The sequence below is a fragment of the Corvus cornix genome, chromosome 18, assembly GCF_000738735.6.
Source record: "Corvus cornix cornix isolate S_Up_H32 chromosome 18, ASM73873v5, whole genome shotgun sequence".
Lineage (NCBI taxonomy): Eukaryota > Metazoa > Chordata > Aves > Passeriformes > Corvidae > Corvus > Corvus cornix.
The window spans coordinates 7,594,955-7,612,515 of record NC_046347.1 but is presented as its reverse complement, the minus strand read 5'-3'; the positions used below and the strand labels follow the sequence as shown (position 1 = coordinate 7,612,515).

The window sequence follows — 17,561 nt, the reverse complement described above, 5'->3', positions numbered from 1 at the left end:
ATTGGGAAAACCAGAAAGAATTAATTTATTATGTTAAGGACAGGAAAAAAATTGAATTTGAATTGGGAATAAATTCTGAGATGATCTGTTTTCTTTTATCTTGCTTTCACTAAATTTCATAGACATGGAGATTTGTGAGAGAAAAAATCTCTAATCCAGTTTCTGTTTTTATTAAAGATGTTGGTTGACTTATTCTAGATTTATATCTCTGTAATGGTGAGCAGGGTGCGATTATAAGTGTGGTATGAGGCTCAAGGCACAACATGGAGATTGATAAATAAAAAACTGCCCTTTTGGCCATCAGGTGCATTATGAGTGTTCAAATCCAAAACAGATACATGTAATTCAAATGCAAATTTTTGGACCAAATCCTACACTGGCACTGAAATCACTGCTGTCTTTTGGCTTCACCAGGATCAATAATATAATAAATGGTGGCATGTGTGATAGAATAGATTGATGCTCCATTGCCCTGGATAGTTTATCTTAGATTCCAGGAATTAAACATAGATTTTATACAGTGCTAACTGTTCACTTGGAGCTCATGTAAATTGTCATAGAGCCCAGCACAAACGAATCCAGGGTGTGCAGGACAAGATAATGCTGCAGTTTGCACTGTGCCAGAGCTAAGGATTATTCTGCACTCATGATCTGTAATACAGGGGAAACATAGCTGAGGGAGGGGTGCTGAGAAAGAACACTACTGTATAATGAGGTGGAGCAAAGCACCAGCCTTTTCTGGTTTCTTTTCTTTTAACCTCATGAAATCTAATCAGAAGAGATTTATTAATTTTCCTTAAATGTATAAAACGGCCAAATTGAAAAAAACCCGAATAATTATTACTGTAATGGTCATGGCAGTTGTTTAATGCAGCATCTGTTGCTTTTGTTTCTACTGTTTCATTTACTTGTTGCTTAAAGACAGTTCAGCAGGATGGTTTATTTTTTCCTCCAAAGTCCTTATTCTGTTAGCAAGATGGGTGTTGCTGTTTAATTTGCTCCATCTTTATTTGCTGTGATCCATTTCTTTAATCAGTTTAATTTTCTGGCTATGCAGAGAAGCAGTAATGATCCCAGTGAGGTGGGTGCTTATTTGTGTAATTTGTGTAACTCAAAATGCTTGTCTAAAACACTGGGAATCCTGAGAGGTATGTGAAAACAGCTGTTAAACTGGACTATTGGCACTAAAATTTGCTCTATCAAAACAAAGCAAGAGGGGCATAAGAAATAATTGCTGCAAAGCAGAGAAACACTCAAAGCCTGGAAAGAAAATGGCTGTAATACCAGAGAAACAGAAGGTGGCAAATGGAAACTATGGAAAAATCTAAGTTAGATTCTGTCAAATTAATGAAAACTATGGGGAGAAATAATAGATACACGATTGATGAGAATGGATAAATAACTTTTGCTTAGCAACTCATGTCTCATCAGTCTAATAAAACTCTGAACATGTGCACAATTAATACACAGCCGTTGTCAGAGCTCTGAAGAGCTTTTGATAATGTTCTTTACCACAGGCTCTGCAGCTGTAATTGGGATGAAGAGAAAGCTTCCTCCATATAAAATATCAGATTGTTGGTGTAGGCAACAAATGAAGCCGTCAGTTTTCACTGTGGATGGATTTTACTGGAATTCTGGACATCATGGAGAAGCCAGTGATAGCATTTGTCCCTTCCAACCTGTTCATTAAGTGATCTGAAACAGCGAGGTGACAAAGTTGGCTGATGATGAACAGTTATTTTGAGTATCTGAAAGTAAAATATGATTATAAAGATTGTAGAAGGATCTCAGGATACTGAGTGGCAAATGACTGGTAAAATGATTGTTAAGATACATTGGCAGGTATGGGAAAAAATTGACTCCTTTTATAAAAAGACATACAAGAGCTGTTATAATTAAAAGTGAGTTCAAAGAGTGTGCTTGGTGAACAAAGAAAAGTTCTCTTACCATTCACAGCTTTTCTCCTCTGGATTCTAGGCTCAGGGGAAGGGGGAGGTGAAGGAAGACAATCTAGATGTGAAGAGGTGGAGCTCATTTTCTTTTGACAGTGTTCTTCTGAAAGATCCACAAGCTTCTTTATGGGCAGGCCTGCTGCTGGCTGCTTGTATCTTGCATACTGCAGTGCTTCTGTGATCCATCTCATGTCCCTCCAGATCTCATCAATTTGCTGTGGGGGAAAAAATAGGGACAAAATATGGTTAAGTCTGAGTATTAATTCTACCTAAGTGTGTACTTTTTTCAAGAGCCCAAGTAAGTCTGTAGTCCCTGCCAAGAGAGAGCAGCAGGATCCCCTGAAAGAACATTCAGATTGAGGTGGTCTGAACCGATTTTGGTTAAGAGGTACCTCAATTAAGAATGTGTAGTTAGGAGGGGTGAATCCAGACCTGAAGTCTGACATGGAAAGAAAATGAAAATTGTATTTTGAATGAGTAAAAACTTGATCAGTTTGTAGCACACCTGGAAGGTGGTTTGATACTGTACTGGAATAAAAGTGAGACTTCTGAAGCATCTTTGCAAACCCAAGTCAAAGCAATTGCTCAGGTAAGACCTAGTTTTTAACAAAGAACATACACGTGTTGATACATAAATGGAGGGCAGAAGCACAGCTATGAGCCAAACTGCAGTTTCTCCCTAACCATTTTAGTCTGCGTACATTTTAAAACTATAAATCTACACAACAGCAGTTCTAACACATGCCTGTTGATGGCAATAAGAGACAAGTGCCTAAATCAATAGCAGGATGTAGCTTTAAGTATCTCTGCAGAGAGGAAAGATGCTGTTTAATGTGGGTCTGAAGAGTCTTTTGATAATGGAACACTTCCAACATCTTTTAACATCATCTTCAAGCCCCTCAAGATCTTTGATGGCTGAGCAAATGTAGCAACCATCAAATGACAGTAGCTGTGAGTAAATACCCTCCTGCTGCAGTATCCTTTCTAGAACTTCCCTCATACTTTTCCTACAGGAGGTTCTGAATTTCAAGTGAGCCTTCCTATTAATATTGCAGTGTTTGAGGGAAGCTGCTTTGCAGTCACACAAGCTACATTCTGTAAGAATGGAGTGAGAGTTCTGGGTCAGTAATGGAGAGGCAAAAGTGAGGGGTACTCTGTGCAGTGACAATTGTCAAATAGGGGAGTGACAGAGGGATCAGAGAGTGACAGAGGGATCAGAGAGCCTGCAGACTGGTATTCGAAGATAACTTCTCTTAGCTGGAGATACTTCACAAAATGCACATCCAAAGTGTGAAATTTACTCCCAAGGGATACTGTAGATGCCAGCTTTGCTGGGGTAGCTCCTGATAAGTCGTGTTGGAGACAGTATAGCTGGATAGCTGGATCTTGGTTTTGACCTAGTATGGCCATTTTTATGTAAAGGTGAAATCCTGACTCCAGTGATGTCAGTGCAAGCCTTGCCACTGAGTTAATTTGAGCTAAGAATATATATCAATAAGAATAACAAATAGTTCAGAGATTAATTCGTAATCCTGCATAATTTCAAGACTTCTGTATAGCTCCATGAAACGAATTCCAGTTAGTAAACATCTCACCTATTTGATTTTAGAGATTTTATACACCTTTTCTGTGATCCTTCCTCTCAACCCCAAACAACAACCATCCTGCATGCAGTTTATTAAAATGCAAATCCTGTTGGTTTTCCCCCTGATGCTGTTCTGCAGGACATTGTAATGAACTGTGGTTCTTTCACAATTTAGGAACATTTGAAGCACTAAATGATATCAATTACAGCTTAACTTCAGTTTTAGTTTCAGTGTCTACAGATTTCTTTCCTTTCTCTGTAACCTTCTGGTAAAGACTCCAAGTACCTTATATTTTGGTTAGTTGGGGTTTTTTCTTCTTCCCTTTTTTTTTAAATCATTTTTTATTTTCAGTTGCCCTCTGACTCCTTTTCAGAACTGCATTTATATAGACTCCCTTGCTCTTTACAATGTTTGGTTTGTGTAGTGACTTCAACACTGTCTTAGATCTGGGATCACACAAATGCTCTTGCGGTTTCGTGGTCACCACTGAAGATTGCGGTATGTGGTGGGCTGAGATATTTTTGCCAATAGGTGGAATACAGATGTTTTTCATTTAAGAGGAAACCTGACAAGCCTAATACACTGTCACAATAATTCAGCACAAAACACTGAAGTTTAAAATGTTCTCCCATATTTTCCCAGTATAGATATGTGACTCAAGCACTTTGGAGAAGAGGAACACAGAACTGTCTATACAGTACCTGCATATGAATATACAAATGCTTGGGTTTGATGTGAAGGATAAAATTTCTCCAAATTCTCCTGCACACTGCAAGAAAGCTAGATTTTCTGAGTGTGAGAATGGGAGGGGATTGAGAGTGAAAGTACAATGGATCTTCCCTCTCTGCCCTGCTACAGGTTGCCAAAAAGTTCTGGACAAGGCAAAGGGGGTCTGAATGCAGAACAAAGGGAAATAGAAATACTGTCCTCTTGTTCATAACTATAGACGGTCAAGCATCTTGTCAAAGGGACAAATGGTTGTCTTGGCCCCTATTCCAACAGAAGATAGCTTGAATATTAAGAATTGAGAGCCGCAAATTTGCACCTCTCTTGTAGAAAGACGGGTCAACCATACCCATAGATATACTCTGCAAAAGTCATGAGCTTTATCTATAAATAACCAATTACCAAAATGGTTTACAAAAGGACAGGCTTTGCTATGGTGCACAATGAGATGTAGTTCAAAGAGCCCTGAGTTGAGTAGGTAAAGTCTTGATTTGGGAACAGTACAGGAAAATCAGGATGAAAGACAGAGAATAAGCAAATTAGACAAGTATGGTAACAGTGGTGATCCTCCTGCACTGGGGGACTGAAGCAGTGCCACTGCATGGTGCTGGCCATGTTCACAGCTGCTTTTGGGGTCAGCTTGACATATGAAATGCAGAGCTGTGTTCTTGAGTGTGATATTGTTGGTGGAGATTGTCTCCACAATCTAGTCTGAATTTTCATTTAAATTTTTTAAAGTGCCACATTATCACAGTGAAAAATGTCCCCAGTTCATACAGACAAAGAAAAACTCTTATACAAATGAATGCCCAGACATGGTGCTAGCTTACCTCAGGTTAGATGGGAGGGAGTTTTACAAGCAGACTGACACATTTCTTTATAACAGTCTAGTATAACTGTCATTTGATTTTACCCATAAAAATCCTTCTATAAAAGCAACAACTAAGGAAAGCATGTTCTGGGTTTGAATTTCATAAAAACAGAATTGCACTTTTGATACAACTGCTCTTTTTATGATGTCTGTGAATAATTCTCCATTTAGATTTCAAATTACAGCCCCATGCAATTTTTAAGAAAGCCACCTTAAAATCTCCTTGGAATAGTCAGAAACAGACTATTACCTGTATGTAGTTTATAACTTGCTGGTGTCTTTGTTTGGCTGCAGCGACTTCACTGTCTGAAATTGCTTCCCTCAGGGATTGCTGGGTTTTCAGAGAGTCCAGCTCTATGACAGCAGAAAGGCGGCAATATAGGCTTATAAATTTTTCCTTGTAACAGCAAAAATGAACTGTGAAAAGACCAAGTGCAAAGGAAAATTCTTACATACTGGTTATGAAATATGAAATCCTTAGCTTTCAGAACACAAATTTTATTAAATATAGTAACTAACTCTGGGTGGGTTACAGGCTTCAGTTCTCCTCTCATTTACCCTGGATTTATTCTCTAACTTCACTGATTTCAAAAGAGTAATTTCTAATTTTATATAAGTGAAGGGATAATCAGGTCCTTAGTATGCAGCTCCAGAGGCTGTCTTGCCCTTGATAGTTTTAATCAGAAAGGCTGTTTCTGAGGCTTTTCTAGCTTATCATTTCTTTGATCAAGAAAGTAGTAACATGACTGGAAAATGAAACTTTTTTTTTTTAAATTGAGTGTTTCAGAAAGAAAGGATCATTTCGAAGGCTGATAACTTTCTCTGGGGCTAAGCTGGTTTAAATCGGGAACTTCAACGTAAATAACTCAGCAGGAAAAGCCTTGCAGTGATATCACAGTTTGGGAGAAACAATTAAAACTGTTTTAGGTGTTACCACACATCATTCTCTGAACACTCCTGCAGAAGGGCAACACAGAAAGTTCAGATATGACCTCTTGTTTTGTGTAATTTGACTTTGGAATAGCACAGAACTATTCAGGCTGTACCAGAGGTAACAAGAGACAGAACGCTACAGTGCCATGGAACTTTGCAAATGTTAATTCACCTGGTGTGTTAAAGCTACATTATTCCAGAACCTGCTGCTGCGCAGGCAAAACTGAGCAGTTACCTCTCCAAATGGCAGTGCAGACATACTGAAACTTGCTGAGGGAGAACAAGTTTTCAGAAATACTTCCCCATTCATTGGTGCTGCAGTAAATGCAAACATACAGCATGATCTTGTTAGAGCAGTGAGTGCCAGTTGGATTTACTGCCGCTGCTCTTCTGGACTGGGGCATGGCATTTTTCAGGGTGTTCCAAGTGTAAAATGCACATATTATTCTCATTGCAAATATTAAAAAAAAAAGAAAACAGTCCCATGTCTACTTACCCCTTACAAACAACATGATTGAGAAGAATTTGTTGAACTAAGAGATCCACTCACAGAAACATTGTTAGTATTAACAATAAAGGCCTAATCTGAACATAGAAATCTCACAAAAAAAGAGTGAAAGAATGAATTCTACCTTCTGGTTTCAGCAATGCCTAGATATTGCAGGGATCCAGTGTGAATAGTGTGTGGTCTTACAGTACGTATGCCATATGTGGTGGACTCTTGAGTGAATTACAGCCGCGGTTTCGGCTCCAGTGCTGAAGTTTTGAGCCTTTGTGGTTTTAAGTCAGACCCTTTAATGTTACTTTAACAAATGTTACTTCAACATAGTCTTTTGTGGTTATGCAATTATATAGTTGGTAGCCACCAGTTAATGGGGAATGGAAGCTTCTAATATTTGAGATGTGAATCACAGTCACTTTATAGAACATCAGGGATACATATATAATAAGTCATATTGAAATGTCATCTGCCTTTGGCCAGAGGATTGCTTACTTAAAAAAATACTCAAAAGTGAAATTCAGCTCTCCATACTGTTTTCTCTACCATGAACTGCTTCCCCACTGCAGCAACATCCCTGAACAGAGAGGGCTGCACCTGGAATGCCTTTTGGGAGATGGCTCTGTTGCATGTTTACCAGTGCCACACCATCCCATGCAGGCTCTGTTGATTTGTCAGACCCATGCAGGCTGTGTCCCTGAAATGAGAGGCACTCCTGGCCCTGGCCTGTGTCCCACCTAATGAGAATCAAATAGTCTGCCCAACCTCTAGTGAGGAGATTAATTGCGTCAGAGATTAATATGATTCACGCATTAATTTGCATAGCAAGGCAGCAGGCCTCTCTCACCAGGAGAAATGATTCGATCCGCTCCATACTCAGAGGCCAATTGGTGGCTTCAGGGTGGCACATCAGAAGATAAAAGTCTGGCTTTAGGGCACTGCAGCCATGTGACCCAAAGCACTGTGCTAACTCTTCTCATTCAATTACATTAGCTTTCCTTTGAAGGGGTAACTTTTCCTTGGCAGACTACACCATGTATTGTGTGGCTGTTGCACTCATAATTGTATGGCAGCTCAGCTGGCATCTGTCCTCCCACGGCCAGCAGAAACCCCCAGAGCTGTCACAGGCAACACAGTGTGCTGTGGCTGATGTGGCATAAATACAGTGCTGTATTCCTGCCTGATCCAAATGAAATTTGTGTTGCTGGGTGATGATAGGTCATGGATGAGTTGTGACTGCAGATACACAGTCAAGGCAAGACACTCCATTAATATCTACTCTCTTACACAAGTGATTTGAACAGCACTTGGCACTGATTCACAGGAGATAGGAAGGTAATGGTGTCACATAAACACCTGAGAGGGACATCAATAGGGACAGAGTTGCCACTAGAGACCTTTCCTGCAGTGGCTCCTGGTGTACTGACTCGATCAGTTTTGGCACATATCTTTCTCTCTTCTCCAAGGCAGAGGAAAGAAAGATCCCCAATTTTACAGGCTAGAAGGAAACAGAGCAGACTGATGTGTAAGGCTCAGCAGCCCCCACACTTTAATATTCTTTCTAAAAAGAGCTATTAAGTCTTTATGAGCTGCTTTTATGTGGAACCTTTTCTTTTCTCTGTGGACCAAAGAAGAAGAAATAAGAAATAGAGGACCTTGAAGCTAAAGCATCTTATGCCTTCTGTGAAACAGCTGGAAAACTCTGTTTTGGGAAATTCTTACCCAGTCAGCAATGCAATGCAATGGAAGAAGAGAGCTGAATCTGCTACAGCGCAAGATGTGCTCCCCAAAGAAAGAGATTCAAGTCCAGTACTTTGGCATTTTTCATAACAGGTTTTTGCTGCACCATAGCAATGGAACAGTCTCCAGCATTTTTCCAGGTATCAAAGGGAACAAGATGTCTGTCATGTGGGAAAATCTATTCAGATCTTTCACAAAGCTGTGAAGGAGTCAGACCTTGAGTAGGACCATCTGCAATCAGGATCTGCAAAAATCCCTATTACAAAACCAGCAATTATCCTTGTGACAACTTAGATGTTTTTTGCATCTCCTGTCACACTCCAGACTTGCTGTGTCGTATGTGATTTCTCTTGGTTCTGTGTTTTAAAGAGCATCATCTTGCAAAGAAGCTTATAGACATAGAGTGGATAACTGTGGGCCTTGCTCTCTGCTTTGCATTTCAATAACGATGGCTACAGTATATGCTTTAACCGCCCTGCTCCCTCTGTAACTTGTACACCGTTATAGGGAGTGTTGTTGCCAAAGCCATCATGTGATTTATTGACTCTCCACTGGGACAAGGGGGAAAACAGATACAACTTTGTGATTTTATTATAAGGAGACTGGGTTAATATTTCTAGGTGAAGCAAGCTACTATACCGAGTTCAAACATCTGAAGAGGGAGGTTAAGAAATCCTGAGTGTGGGGTGTAAGGATTATTCTGTCCTGGGGCAGTGCAGACGTCGTCTGAGGCGGGGAGCAGGAGAAGAAAGGAGACATTGTGACCCAGTTCCAACACCTCCTGTGTGTACAGACGGAAGTGCTTAGCCTGTACAGGGACACGCGCGGGGGAAGGAATAGGAGAGAATTACAACATGGCACTTATATAAACAACACCCCAAATGATATAAAACATTAAAGAAAATTTGCACAACATCAAGCTCGGAATTTTTATAAAACGTAAATATTTGGGGCGGGGGGTGGTGGTGGCTAAATGTGGGTTCATGTCACTACATAAAATAAAGATTTAAAGCTGCAATGTTCCACATTAAAACAACACACACAGGCACAACCCCCCTGAAAACAACATTTATGTTTCTTATTAGGCAGAAAATGATCACATGCCATGTGCTTTTCAAGATTATGATTGCATAATTATGTGAAAACATGAAAATGGATTCAATTAAAAACCTTTAAGATTCAATTTAGGGTTGGTTAAGAGAAATATGCAGCTCTCCCTCAACACAGCACTGAAAAGGTTTAACAAGTGCTGCAGCAAGAGAAAATGGCCCAGGCAGGAGTGGCCTGAGGCTGCTCAGAGCTGCTGTGTGCAGCAAGCACTGCCTTCTGCCCTGGCTGTGTCCCAGTGCCACTGTCCCTGCTCCTGGTCACCACAAAAATAATAAAAATACATAAGTAAATCTGTGGAATTAAAAATTCAGTTCATTAACATAAAAGTTTGGTCCTGAGCCATCAGACCATTTGCATCTGTGTTTAACTGTAAGGTCATGTTGATGTCTATCTCTCAGGCACAACAGATGAGCTCAGATGCTTGGCTGAGCTGCAGCCTCAGGAACATATTGCACAGTGATTTCAATATTTTAGTCCTTAACTCTAAAAGAAAAAACACAGTTGCACAAAAGCTATAACCTCCAAGCAAATGCAGTAACATAGAGACCTGTACAGAGCCCTATTGAATTAGAGTAACTGACCACAAGGCAGCACACCATCTGTCTTAATTCTGGATTTACTTGAGTCTTACTTGGCTCTTCTCAGGCTAGAAGGTGCAGCACTGATGGATTCCTTTTTAAAAGCAAAGCTTAAACCTTTCAAAATCAAGAAATGTAGAACCAGATTAATTTATTTTAAGGCCACATCTTTCTAGCTGCACAAATAGACCTTGAGGTGAATATAAAGATGATTTACTTCTACTTTAAGACCTCTTTACCCTTGCAGACCAAAATAAAATGGAATTAATGTAAACAAGAGACAAACTTCTTAGCTTATTTTTTCATGGATCTCTCACATCATAGATTATTCTCCTTGACTTTATTTATTCACATATGCATTTCTTGTACCTAAATGTAAAGCCAGAAGCCAGACACCTCTCCTCACCCACAGCAATCTGGAGGTCTGGGACTGTATGTTTTAGAAGGGGTACATTCATCTGTGTGCAAAAGAACAGCAAAATGCTGTGTCATTACCAGGCCTTTCCTACATCCTCAATCAAAGCCTCCCAAAAGACAGTCACTTGCTGTGCTTGCCTGGAAAAATGCCTCTTTTTCTTTGTCAGCTTGGTAAAGGTGCTCAAAACTACTGCTTTCATGCAAAAGTGTTTATTTGCACCTGCCTGAAGTTGCACAAATAAGCTAAAAGATGCAAAAATAGCAGGTAGTTGAAATTTGTCTTCTAATCCTTGAATGTTCACATGTCCAGGACAAGAACTGTTTTACTGAAGATGTTCCCCATTAGAATAATGGAATACGAAACTTCTCTGCTTTGTTTTTCTTGCAACCTGGACATCAAATCCCTACTTATGAGCGACACAGTTTGTAGCTTTTCATTGTGTTCTTAAGAATGGGGTTTTAAAAAGGTGAGAAATCCCACAAAGGCAAATACCTGATGCAGAGGTAGATTGATCTGTTTGAGGAGAGCTTTCACTGCTGTCTGGAGCTCATACAAGAACAATTGAGTAGGGCAGTCTGAAGTCTGATCCATACTTTCCACAGATTCTGAGCCAGAAAGTGTTTGGATCCATTCCCACTCATCTCTGTATGTTGAGTCAAGTTAAAATTAGATATATAACAACAGTTCAGTGCCCAAGCAGGAATTTGGTGTATGTGCATTTGGGATCTGTTGATCGTTTAATCCTCATATACCAAAACAATCTAAACTTGTGCAACCTTGATTGAACTCTAACTTTGAAAAGTTTTCTTTTTCTAGCATGTGCACATCAGACTTCCTCTGGAAGTCCAACTACCTTTGAAATATTTCAGTAAGGCTTTTCACTTCAGTTTTTCTCTTTCACATTCTTCATTCCGTATCTACCACAGTATTTTAAAAAACATGCATTAGAAATTGCTACAATTAGCAGGAAGTTTGATCTCTGTGAAGGACTATCTTCTACTCACTGCAGCCAAAGAAATTCCTGCTTTCCTCCACACATCTCTATTTGAGACCTAATAAACATGAGAATCAGAGTTCTGGATCCAATCCCTAATTCACCCTGCCCAGTACTCAGTCTTGAACAGCAGCCAGCATCAAACATTAAAAAAAAGAATGTACAGGAAACCTCACTACAAGACAAGTAATAGTTGTGGTATAATCTGTTCCTAAATAAAGATCTGATCTTAAACTTCAAGAGTCAGGGATTGCTATAAACTCTGAAACCTTAGGCTTTATATTCCTTCCAACATAGTTGTTAGTATTCACTACTACATTCTGGATATCCTTGTTATCTATGTAGATATCCAGTTCCTTTTTCCTCATGCAAAATTCTCAGCTGGTTGATGAAATGATATGGGATTAAAAAGCTCCAGAGAAAGGTCAATAAAATGTGTTGCCCACTAGGCAAGGACCAGGCAGTACAAAGAGTGCCCTTGCCAATGGATAAGGGAAGCAGTGGACAAGGGGAAAATGGCTTTCCCAGAGCACAGGAGTTTGCTGTCTGGTTGCATTTATAAATACGGTTTCCAATTGCTATGTGTTTGCTATGGTTTAGGGTGACAAATCAAAGATAAGAGAATAAACAAGAGAATAAACAGAAAAATCCCCCACACCAACAGCCCATAGTCAGCGAAAATCCACAGAAAGTGTAGCACTGAATCCACTGAAGGCTGTGTTAGGGCTGCAGGCTATGATCTTCTGAACAGGTCATTACCCCTGTGCAGAGCTGGAATAATCATGGAATACCATCCTTAGAAACCAATGGGCCCCTATCCACGTGTTCTGGATAGGCCTTCAGACTGTTGGGAAAACTCAGGTGCACCTGTTTAGCTCAGCACAGATCTCTGGGATGGCACACACTGGAGCCAAACCCTTCTGCCACACACCAGAGCCAAACCTTGCTGCCACCTACAATTTTGCAACAGCAGAATTGCCTTGGCATTAACGCTTGATCAATTGTTTCAAACTTAAAACAACTGTTCTCTCTCTCGCTCTGTGTGTGTGTAACCATATCTATATATTCACTTACTCGGAGACGTTGCTGTTGTCTCGGATTTTGACGTGACACAGGACATTGGGCAGCTTCTGCAACACAAGCACTTTGATCTGATCCACAGAACTGCAGAGTTTTAGGTAACCCAGATACAAGCCGGGAGGGAGGCGCTGCTGACTTCGTTTGTGATAGGAAAGTATGTCCTGTTTTAAGGGAAACGGTCCTACATAAAAATCTCATATTTTTTCCACACAAGCAAAAGAGTTTGGGAGAAAAAAGCAACAAAAGTTTTTACAGCCCTCAAATTCAAAAATTTAAATTCAAAGAGCATTTAAGCACATGTTTAAGTATATGAATAATCTCTGGTAGTTTGGGTGCACTTCTCACTTAAAGCCATACACAGGATCTCTAAGGTCTCCATGTCATGCAGGAATTGGCTCTGACAACCTGAGGTTTCAATCTTCTGCAACTGTGGTGTTTAAACTGGCTTAAATAACCCCCACCTCTGCCTCCTGTCTGATCATTTCAGTGGTGAGCTGGGTCAGGGAACAGATTCCTCTGAAAAACAACTTGGGAAAAGGAGCAGTTGTTTTTCAGCTGAACAGTTCCCTGGTTCAGGTTTGGTTCGTGGCTACACAGAGGGAGCAGAGCAGCACTGGGGAAGAGCTGGGAGAGAGGGGCTGCAGGAGCCAGGACTGTCCCCAAGGAAATCCTAGCCTACATCTCTCCAAAACCTGCTCTGTATCACCTGCTGTCAACAGGAAGATCTCTGTCAGCACTGGGTTTGGTAGTTTGCAAAATTGAATTAGTGGCAGCATTTTCTGAACAAATATCTTTATCAACAAATAGAGCTTAGAAGAAATTAGTATTGATGGTGAATTTCCTGAAACCAGGAGACATTTTTAGAGCTATGTATAGCAGTCCTCCAAAACTACCTGAAAAATGGTGTCTGCTGCCATCCATCCTGAGAAATGTGTGCTTCTGCAGTGGGTGAGGATTAAGACACCTGGCCCTATGCCTTTACTCTTGGAACCATCAAATTATCTGCCAGTGCTATGCTTGGCTCTGACCAGTGCAATTAGACCCTCATTTTCACAAGCACTTCATGAACAAAATACCCACTCAGTGATTAAACAAGTAATAGAAGAAAGGGTGGGCATTAGATAGGAATGTGTAAACCATTAGGGGAACATTTTTTCCACTAGGATCTCTGTGGAAATCTGATCAGGCCTGTATTTTGCTTTTCCTAGTATAAAACTTTTGCCCAGATTGACAATTTTCTGCACCTTTAACACACTGTAATACATTAAATCTAGCATAGATCAGGTAAGTTTTATTGTCTTTTGGAAATTTTTTAACATTCCTAAAACCTGGTAACATATATTTTGATTGCCTGTCACTTCCTGGTATGAAAAGCAGAGTCTCTGCTGAAGAAAGTGCCTCTAATTCAAAAATTAACCACAGCAGCCATCATCTCATGGACGGTGCTAAAGAAGGGACTAAGACAATGACTTATCTTGTATTTTGGGTAACTGTGCAAGAGTTTTAGGGAGATTGGCTGCTGTTGTCTACAGAAAACATGTATTAATCTTAACATGAACTGTCTCTGTTTAATATGAGTTCAGAGATAATTCTTGAAGGGCTGAACCCCCACGTCTCTCAGTGATGGTAGCTGAGCTGAGTGTGCCAAGCAGCTTCTGAGATCAATCCTTACGTTGGCATTTTTCTAATTGCAGGTCTAGGAGCATGTGATGTAGAAATTAAAGGAGGGTTATGGTCAGTAAAGAATTCTTTAGCGACTATACCAGGCTCCAAGGAACCCTGAATCCCACAGAACAAGTTTATTAAGTAGAACAGTAAAGTTTAAAACCTAGATTTAGTTTTCAGGGTTGGATGGAAAAATCTTACGGAGTGTAGAAATTTTAAGTGTCTGTAGAGGTGCTTAAGAACATCCCAGAGAATTTTAAAGCTTTTTATATCCCTTGCTACAGAATTCCATAGCCTGGTTTCCCGAAATTGATAGAAACAGCTATTCTCTGCTAGGACTTTGAAGTAATTTCTTTAGAATCTCATGGATATTTTGCATATTAAGGATGTGATCCCAGACCCACTGGAAGTAATATAAGTCTTTACTCTCAATGAGAGCCTTGCCATTAATTTTATTGGGCACTGGACTAAGGCCTAAAATTCTATGAGACCCTTCCAAAAATCAGGACTCTGGCACAGGCTTTACAAAAGCAAATAACACACAGTAAGAGAGGCAAAGCACTACCTGGATTGTTATAAGCAAGATGTCTAATGCAGTTGGCTCCTCTGGAGTTGAAAGGGATTTCCTCTGGCTCTGTAGTTTGGATACCTGCATCCATTTGCCATTAAAAAATGAGTACAGACTCTCCACTTCTCTTACAGTAACTATCACCATATTGCCATGTCGATCCTTGATTGGCTCATAAAAAACTCTGCCTAAATTGTGAGTTCCCAGCAAATTCTAGAAAACAAATATAAAATGAAAGTTATTTATCACATATCAGGAGAGTGTTGTTTGATATGTAACGTGGTGCTCATTGACATCAGTCCCACTGACTTCACTAAAATTGAGACACACTGTGTTTCTCAAACCCTTGCCTTACAGTCATATCATTTAGTGGCAAAAGGAGAAGTTTTTCCTTAGGTTGTGTTTGTGGATTGACCTGTGGATCCTCTGATGCATTTGGTCCAGTAGTGTTTAGTCCAATGTTTAATGGAGAACATCAGAAAGACTATTATGACCCAATGCCTTTGTAAAAGACTTATTTACTGCAAAGAAATTCACTTATTTGGGCCAAACTTCCTAGTTTTGCCCAGTCATGTAAAGATGAAGGATGCAATTTTTGAAAGCACTCATTGTTGGTCTGCTGGTGATTCCTTTGATTTGGACTTACTTAAGAGCTGGGTCCTTATCTGAACCTTCCTAGAACTAAATGTCAGAGATCATATAAAATTCTTCTTCTTTCCCTGAATCATTCATAACAGATACTTTAAATGTTTTCTTGCTATGTTCATTAACTATAATCTCCATTCTCTGTTCCCCATTTTAAAAGTAGTCAGACTGTTTTCAGCAACAAAAGCAAGAGACCCTCATGTTTGTGCTGTATGCAAATAGTTCTGGAGCTAAACTGTGGAGTGTGTTTGTGAAGAAGCACAGGATCTGAAGAGACACGGACCCTTTTACTTCAAATACCAAGAATGTGCTAGACAAAACAGCCAGAAACTAACAAAACTACCGGGGAAAAGCTCTCCAGGAAAATATGTGAGGATTAAAGAAAAGTAATTTTACAAGACTCCACATAAAATACATATTTTGGTTAAAATCCCTTTCCTCACACGGTAAGGCATCTGCTTATAGGTGCAAACACACTCAATCCAGTGACCAGCCACTGAAGAGATTCCCAGATGTCTTAAAGAAAAATGCCTAACATTTAAAATATGCTCATTACTTTGTGATTTTTCAAGACATCTACAGTAAGCTGGATAGGGAGAAGGGTAGTTTAAAATGAAAACTCGAATTCACAATGGAGCACATTGTATCTTTAGGGAAGTGCTGTACATTAACTTAATGATGTAAACTGACAGATTATTCTGAAATTAATTATCTGTACTTAGCAGGCAATATTTACTTATCAACTTTAATATTATAAAAATGTTTATAAAATCTTAGTATTCAGCACAGTGACTGGGTTTGGGTAGCATAACTTGTCTGTTTTAGCTTTGTACATCCCCTTCCAGTTCAGATTGTTGGTGTCTACATAGCACCTCTCCTCTGCCTTTTTTAACTGTTCTGCCTTTTGGGGTTTGTCTCCTTCTCTGTCTAACTCTGGGTGTCTTGAGTGTACATTTTGTGCTAATCCCTGTGTCTCCAGCTGGGGCATATCCTGGCAGTTGTCCTTAGCCATCTAATTGTCATATTATCATTGCAGCATGTGAATGTGCCCAGACGAAAACAAACAGTTCTTTACTGTCACTATGTTGTGAATGACATTCCAGCACAGGGAATGGGGGACCTACTAATATCAATATGGGATCGATTCATACCCTAAAAAAAGTTTTGTGTCTGCTTAGCTTGTTGCCCCATCACTTGTGCTTTGTTTGCTTTAGTTGTCTAGGGTGACAACAGGCAAAGTTGCAGTCCCTGTTGTCTCTGAATCTACTGATCTAGTCCCTGAGCAGCTGCGTTATCACTGATCTTTTCCATCCTGTCCAAAATTCCTGTGGAGTCAGTCTATTAACTGCCTCAATAAAAAGTATTCAACCATATAAACTTTACTGAGATCCTTCCACTGGCGGATCCCATTAGGCCACACACCATTAGAGGCTGGCAGTTGGGTGACAATCCCTGTGGTCTTCAGGGACCAAGCAAACAGAACAGACATTTAGAGCAATAAATCTGGCAAAACTTCAGCAGAGAAATACACCACATGGGCACATTTGCTGTGTCTGTTTTTCAAGCTCTGCATTTTGCATCTCTGGTAGCAAAGAAAACCACAATGCACTGGGAATGTTGGGTATCTCCCAGTGCAGTATCTGTTAAGGGGATCTGCACAGGGTGGATGGACCTGAGTTAACCAAAGGAATATGTGCTACCTGAGCTGAGCCAACTGCACCAGGGGAATATGCAGCAGATATAATTAAAACTTTCTCTAGTGACAGCTTAAAGGACTGACAAGCAGCTGCTGCTTAACACAGGTGGTCCTCCAATAAATGTGCAGCAGGCTGGCATTGATATATTTTGGGACACTTTGGGGAAATCAGTCCAGACAGGTGGTTGCCCAGGAAGGCTGCTCTCCTGCACAGCATGCTCTGCCAAAAGGTGTGAAACAAACCTCACATGCACGTTGTAAATAATGGCCCCACAGCGTGTGGCTCTCGCAGCTGCTGCAAACCAGGTTATTGTGCTGACACGACCTGTGGGATGACATGTGGCCAACACAGTGCCCAGCAATTAGGATCTTCAGTAATGCCATGAGTGTACCACAGATTTTCTGGGAAGCTTTGGTGACCTCAACAAAAGGTAGAAGAAGTGAGGCCTGGATATACTTTTTAGGTAACAACAATGCACACAGCTTTTTGAAAATGTATT

The 17,561-nt window shown here is 40.2% G+C and overlaps 1 protein-coding gene across 2 annotated transcripts in view; it reads right to left on the bottom strand.

The window, feature by feature from the left end:
• ANKFN1 (ankyrin repeat and fibronectin type III domain containing 1) overlaps nucleotides 1-17,561 on the bottom strand; it is a 129,963-nt gene that overhangs the window by 8,310 nt on the left and 104,092 nt on the right. For both annotated transcript variants that reach the window (XM_039562486.1, XM_039562485.1), the window contains 6 exons: nucleotides 14,718-14,933; nucleotides 12,482-12,648; nucleotides 10,906-11,056; nucleotides 8,947-9,115; nucleotides 5,386-5,552; nucleotides 1,948-2,167 (listed from right to left, as the gene is read on the bottom strand). In XM_039562486.1, the coding sequence (XP_039418420.1) occupies nucleotides 1,948-2,167; nucleotides 5,386-5,552; nucleotides 8,947-9,115; nucleotides 10,906-11,056; nucleotides 12,482-12,648; nucleotides 14,718-14,933 (1,090 nt within the window). The remainder of the gene's footprint in view (nucleotides 1-1,947; nucleotides 2,168-5,385; nucleotides 5,553-8,946; nucleotides 9,116-10,905; nucleotides 11,057-12,481; nucleotides 12,649-14,717; nucleotides 14,934-17,561) is intronic.